Source organism: Engraulis encrasicolus, unplaced genomic scaffold (genome assembly GCF_034702125.1).
Source record: "Engraulis encrasicolus isolate BLACKSEA-1 unplaced genomic scaffold, IST_EnEncr_1.0 scaffold_1333_np1212, whole genome shotgun sequence".
NCBI lineage: Eukaryota > Metazoa > Chordata > Actinopteri > Clupeiformes > Engraulidae > Engraulis > Engraulis encrasicolus.
In genome coordinates this window covers 3,667-10,125 of record NW_026944827.1, presented here as the reverse complement: position 1 = coordinate 10,125, position 6,459 = coordinate 3,667, and the positions used below count along the sequence as shown (strand labels likewise).

General features: G+C 41.4%; 1 protein-coding gene across 1 annotated transcript; it reads right to left on the bottom strand.

The window, feature by feature from the left end:
• Nucleotides 1–2,534: 2,534 nt before the first annotated feature.
• Nucleotides 2,535–5,061, bottom strand: LOC134442247 (uncharacterized). The gene is made up of 3 exons (XM_063192493.1): nt 4,392–5,061; nt 3,599–3,754; nt 2,535–2,961 (listed from the first exon to the last, which is right to left on the bottom strand). Exons 1-3 carry the CDS (start codon nt 4,762–4,764, stop codon nt 2,630–2,632), a joined length of 861 nt encoding a protein of 286 aa, XP_063048563.1. The 5' UTR covers nt 4,765–5,061; the 3' UTR covers nt 2,535–2,629.
• Nucleotides 5,062–6,459: the final 1,398 nt, after the last annotated feature.

The following is a 6,459-nucleotide window of genomic DNA, read 5'->3' as shown; positions in this document are numbered from 1 at the left end:
AAGTTTTTACCCGCACACACCTAAGGAGGGTGGGAATAAGATGAGATAAAAAAATAATTGGCTGTTACACATGAAACAGAAAATTATCTTTGCCATGGCTGCAGTCATTCTCACAGACATTAGACAAAATACAGGACAAAGCAAGACATGTACACTGAGGTTGGATAGCGAAAATTATCTTTTGTTGAGGAAGGGTTATTTTCAGTCTGGGTGTAATTTTCAGTCTGGGTGTTGGGGACATGTCCATAGGCCTACCACTTTTGAGATGAACCTAGCTTGTCCCCACCACTTTATTTCCAATAGAATGGCAAACATTATTACAAATACAAACATGCTGGTCGATTTATGAGATGAAAATAAAATTGGGCTAGGTTATGGACAAAAAAAAAAGCTACCAAAACCTAGCCTGACTTCTTATTAAAGTCAGTCACACAACCTGGCTAGCTTTGCCAAAACTCCGCTAGCATAACAAAAAGAATTAGCTAAATTGCCAGGGTCACATTTCCATTTCAAAGGGCACACATACACAAATAATCGTAAATAAACACAGAAATGTACCATGGCACACAGCACAGATAACCATGGGGCTCATGGTGCTACCAAAACCTAGCCTGACTTCTTATTAAAGTCAGTGTAACCTGGCTAGCCTTGCCAAAACTCCGCTAGCATAACAAAATAATTAGCTAAGTTGCCAGGGTCACATTTTCATTTCAAAGGGCACACATACACAAATAATCGAAAATAAGCACACAAATGTACCATGGCACACAGCACAGATAACCATGGGGCTCATGGTGCTCTTCCCACTCCTGGGGAAACTTAGGTATTAATGAAAGAATGCTAAATAATAGTAACTAGAATTAGCTAGCCAAGCTAAATAATTGTTGCCACCAGTTTATGTTACATATACACTGGCTTACAATACTTAACTACACTAACCACCTAGAAATAAGAATACATACCCTTGAATACTTGTTTGGGGGCAAAGTCCTTTCGGTGTACGTTTTTAATCCACATCTTGCGAATGTCTTCATCCTCAGCACGGCCGGGGAAGCGGTGTACACCGTAGGGGTAAGGGGATGGAGACTCCCAACTGAGATCGCTCCCGGACGTGCGGTCCCAGGTGTTTCTATCACTCCCGGACGTGCGGTCCCACCCGATTATATTTCACGTATTATCATATACTGCCACATACAAGCAATTTAGGGTTAGGTTTAGGGTTAGGGTTAGGTTTAGGGTTAAGGTTAAGGTTAGAAACAAAAAACTAACATCAACAAGATAACTGGCTCCGTCATATGGCGGTGGTACCGATAGTCTGGCTAGTGGGAGCGAGATGAAATGGGAGCGTCCTGAGTTGGGAGCGTCAATCAGGGAATCCACCGTAGGGCACACAACAAGGACAATTCTCTTTAAACTGTGGACTATGAAGCGCACATACGCTCTTTTTTCCACATCTCCGTGCTTTCTGCTGTTATTGTGACATCCGATTACGGCACACGTTAGTCCAGATCCAGACATATTTGTACAAAGATGATGTGAAAGTCAGTAACTTCATACGCTTCCGAGTTTACGTCAGGGAGCACTTCAGTAATGGCTCTACTTCCAGTTATTTATACAGATCTATGGTGGCTTAGCACTAGTAGCCTTCTCTGCGTAATAGAAGCGCAATGTCTTCAACCTTACGCTCCTCGAACGCCGGCTGATGTGATTGGCTGAGCACATTTGTGTATCAAATGCCGTCAGGACAGTCTCAAAAATCCACACACAAATACAATGGAAGTCACAAATATGTATAGGGCTTGCGAATATATGTAGACCGGTTTGCAAATTAATAGAACTGCGCTGGCATTTGTGAATGGGGTTACATTCATTTGTGCATCATGAATTATATTTGTGAATGTTGTTACATTTGTTTGTGGATCATGAAATGTATGAATTATATTTGCGAATGTTATTACATTTGTTTGTGGATCACGAAATATATTGGTGAGTGGTGTGACATTCATTTCTTAATAATGATACTGATCTCTCTCCATATATCCACTGCGCACACAGCAGCATTAATAAACAAAGCACTTCATTTCTCACATGAACCATCAATTGTTTTTTTTCCTCTATTACTCATTGCAGCATTCTTCTTCAGTCTTCTAGCTCAGGGATGTCAAACCCAGGCCTAGGGGCCAAACCTGGCCTACTGAGTAATTTTATTCGGCCTGCGAGGTCATTTCCAATGTGTATTACAGTGGGCCTACATATACTATAGCTGTAGCGTAACAAGAGTTGAACATGAAATTTGGTGAATATGAGTGGGCACAGGCCAATGAAACGGCTCACACTCATACACAACACAAAATGTGCTGGCACATTTGAACTACGATGGCCGGAAATATTTTGTTTGAAAACTATGAGTATTGCGTGATTTTGGCCCTTATTCACTTTGAGTTTGACACCCCTGGTCGAGCTGTTATAGTGTGTACATTATGCACAACTACATTGGAACCTGGCTAGTAGTAAAACAAGGACACATTTAAGGGTCACATTTAAATGTGTATTTTAATTCAATACTTCTATATTTAATGAACTTCAATTACTGTTATCGTGTGTGTATGACATGAATGTCTGTTGTATTTTATGAATTCCAGCTATCCATGTCATAAAGTGAGTAATCACCATGAATTGGGTTTCTCTGGGAAGTTTGTGCTGAACTGTGTGCCTGGTGGTGTTGATAGGGCATTGGAGGTGCCGGGTATGCCATTGGCTGAGGTGGGATGATGCTTCTTAATCCTTCAAAGATTTGCGCCACCAAACGTTCATTGGATCGGTTGCTTTCCTCCATAAACCTCTGCAGCATTCTTTCCTCCCTTTCTTGTCTTCGTTCCTGTTGCTGCTCAGCCCAGCTCTGATACTCTGTGCCCCAGGTGCGCATGGCTTTTTCATACGTTGACGAAGCTGGGCTTGGTCCTAGAAAGACAGTAAAAGAGAAAAATACATTGAAGTCAATGGCAGAAACAGTACATGGGAGTTATGGAAGCCCAGATAAGATATCCTTGATGCTTTGCTGTCAGCTGTTCTTGTTTGTTGACCTGGTGACTCACCCTTCACTCTTCAATATACCCCAGGGCTTTTTCTGAACAGGGAAATAGGGGCGCTCCACCCTCATACCTCTGCGGGTGCGCCCTCATACCCTACTTCTTTTATTTTTAATATATAAATTACTTTTTTGAGCGCTCCAAGTAAATTTCTCAGTCACGGGGGCCCGCAACCTGCCATGATGCTCCCTCATGGCAAAAATTCCTAGAAAAAGCCCTGTACCCTGTAGATTTCCATGCCACGTTTTGGTGTTAACTCACCAGTTTAATTCTAATTTACCAGAAATGAAACCCCATTGAAAATGAATCACCAGGTGATAATAACCATAACTCCCATGTACAAAATATGTAAAAACAAACAGTTGGATGATTGGAATAGTTTAAAAAAAAACATGAATCTATAATACATGACAGTTTAACATTATTGATGGAATTATGAAAATAAATAAACTTTTTCACACTATTCTAATAAAGTGGCCTGGAGCTGTAGATAAGGTAGATGTACCCACTCTTTCTGCTGGCTTTGGCATTGGTAGTAGTAGTAGTAGTAGGATGGATTTTGTCTGATGCACTGCACTGCACCGCCTGTTCCACCTCTTTGTCAGCTGGCACTGACAGTTGGCTGGTGTCCAGGTCGCTGGCGTCCTCTTCAGATTCCTCCAAACCTAGACCAGTCATAAAAAAAATGGGATAACAATAATTGGCCTTGTCTGTTTTGTTGCATGTATGTTATAGACCCATTCTTAGGTGCTGTTTCCATGTAGCATGATACTTTTTTCTCCTGCTTTTTAAACCTGGATATTAAATATCTGCTACGTGGAAACGGAAAGCCAAAACGCAAAACCAATGCAACCAGGACACAGCGACTTGCTATTAATGTTATGCTTGCTGTGATGCAACACAACGCATCTTCTGTACAAAACGTAATACACGTTAAAATGGCATCTGCCAAAGAAACTTATAAACTGAAAGAATTGTACTGTACTGTTCATGGGACAGAAGTTGGCGAGGATTATGCTAGCATCAGCAGTTGCTTCATCTCAGTAAACAAAGTGGATTAGTTTGACGTAATTGTGAGCTTTTTCTGTGGTCGACACGACTATTTCAGGTAGGACAGTTGGATGTAATGTGTTTGATTTTATTAATTGTATGGGCAAATTGAAAATGTGGTAGGTTGTGGTGACACAGGAACTTAGGTAAAGACAGGGTGTTGTAGCCTCAGGCTACACATGTAGCCTACATTAATAGACCATCTCTACGAGATACTGCTACACAAATAGAAACATATCTTTGGCTACTTACTGGTAACATTGATCTCCTCCTCCTCAAACCCGACATCAACACCATGGCTGACGTCTGAAAGGGGTCTGCCTCCAAGAATATCTTCCATTTCTTTTTGGTAGGCGAAATTAGCCGGGCTTGATCCACTTTTGCTATTTTGCCTTTTGGCGTTGGAGTATGAGGCTTTCAGCGCTTTCCATCTTGACTTGATTTGATCAACCGACCGGTCGAAACCGGCCTCTTTCAATGCTGTATAAACGTCGCTAAAAATCTCGACATTCCTCACCTTCCTCCCATCTAGCTTAGCCATTATATTTTGTTCTTGAAGGGTTTTCAACAAAAACACCGTCTCTTCCCCCGACCAATTTTTGTTTTTTTTAACAGCTGCTGCCATTTTAATTACACTGTGACTGATCAATGCTGTTATCTGCCGTTAAATGACACAATTCGTTGTTTATTAACCTTATCTCGCGCGCCCTCACACTTGCGCAGTAACACAAAAAAGGTTCTAATAATCGGTTTATCCGGGTGCGCCTGTATACATGGGGAGTTTCCTCCTCCAATCGGATTATATGAACGGCGTAAACCACCTGTTAGAATCGGCTTAAATATTTAACCTGCTTATATTTAAAGAGATTATTTGGCAGTTTACATGACGCATATATAATCTCTTTACACGTGTAAGCGGCTTAAATGTGCGTTTAATCGGATTACATGTGTCCATATATACACGCCTATTGTCTTGCTTACGCCTATATCTAATAGAATCTATGAATATGCGCATTAGCCTACTCCGCAAATATGTTTCCAAATCAAATGTTTCAGGCAGGGACGCGCACACGGATGAACACAATAGAAAACGGACATTGTATTATTTCCTAACCAGAACAGCAGCTTAATAACATTGTGCTTCAAATCTGACTGTCAGTTAAGAATAAAATGCGTATGAGCCCACACAATTATACCAGAGATTCTAAGAGTAGGCCTAGCCTATTATAATCTCTGGTTGTGTGGGATAATGCCTCGGGCGCACGTTTGCCAGGAGAAGGACAACCAACTTTTTAAACAGCGCTATGCAACGCTATTGCTAAATCTCCGCTTAGCACAGATGCTAACAAATTATCAACCTGTTAACTTTGTGAGGAGAAATACAGTGTAGATTTGTTGTGCATAGTTTTCTGTAGGGCCTAAATTTACATATTCCTGTGTTAGGCTACTGCTGCTGTGGGAGGCTTTGATGAGGGAGGGAGCACAGCAGCACACTCTGTGTGTTCCTGTTCACTTGCTCTCTGTCACGTCACTTGAGGTCAGTTTAGCAAACGGTGACTCCTTCTCAGTCATAGTTTTGATGTGCAAGCCTTCAAATTGCCAAATTACACTCAGGCTACACTTCTGTTATTGATAGGAATGAGAATCCTATCTATGTTGTTTCTTTAAAAAAAAATGTAAGCTGGACTGCATGGATAGAACAATGTTATGTTTTCAGAATGGTAAAATTGTTTAGGTTTTTTTTTGGGGGGGGGGGGGGGGGGGGTTGTCGGTGTCGGTGGAAGGGGGGGCCCAAACAGAGATTTTTGTCCCGGGCCCAGCCAAAGCTGTCAGCGGCCCTGGGGGTGCCTTGACATTTTTAATGAATTGAAAGGGTGCCTCGCCCAAAAAAAGATTGAGAAACACTGATCCAGATCACCATTAATAATTAAGCACCGTACAGTGAAGTGTGATGGACATGATCACTACATTGCTGCCTGGTCACTTTCAACAACATTTAGTGTAAAACACCAAACTTGCAATTACTTGTATTAATTGTACTGTATTCTGTTTGCAGATGCGTAGCAGAATTAAGAAAAGGTACTGTGTGTGTGTGTGTGCGTGCTTGTGTGCGTGCGTGTGTGTGTGTGTGTGTGTGTGTGTGTGTGTGTGTGTGTGTGTGCGTGTGCGTGTGTGTGTGTGTGTGGAGGGGCTTTATGATCATTGTGATTATTATTTATTATGATTATCATAATTACTATTTTAATCAATAATATTCATGATTATTATTCCAGCTTGTGCTGTAGAAAAGATGAACATAGGCGAGATGAGGCGATCGACC

Coding starts and splice junctions, on each gene's coding strand:
- LOC134442247 (XM_063192493.1), bottom strand. CDS start 4,764: ATGGCAGCAGCTGTTAAAAAAAACAAAAATTGGTCGGGGGAAGAGACG. Junction 3,755..4,391: donor GGAGGAGATCAATGTTACCA/GTAAGTAGCCAA, acceptor TGACTGGTCTAG/GTTTGGAGGAATCTGAAGAG. Junction 2,962..3,598: donor TGCCAAAGCCAGCAGAAAGA/GTGGGTACATCT, acceptor CTGTCTTTCTAG/GACCAAGCCCAGCTTCGTCA.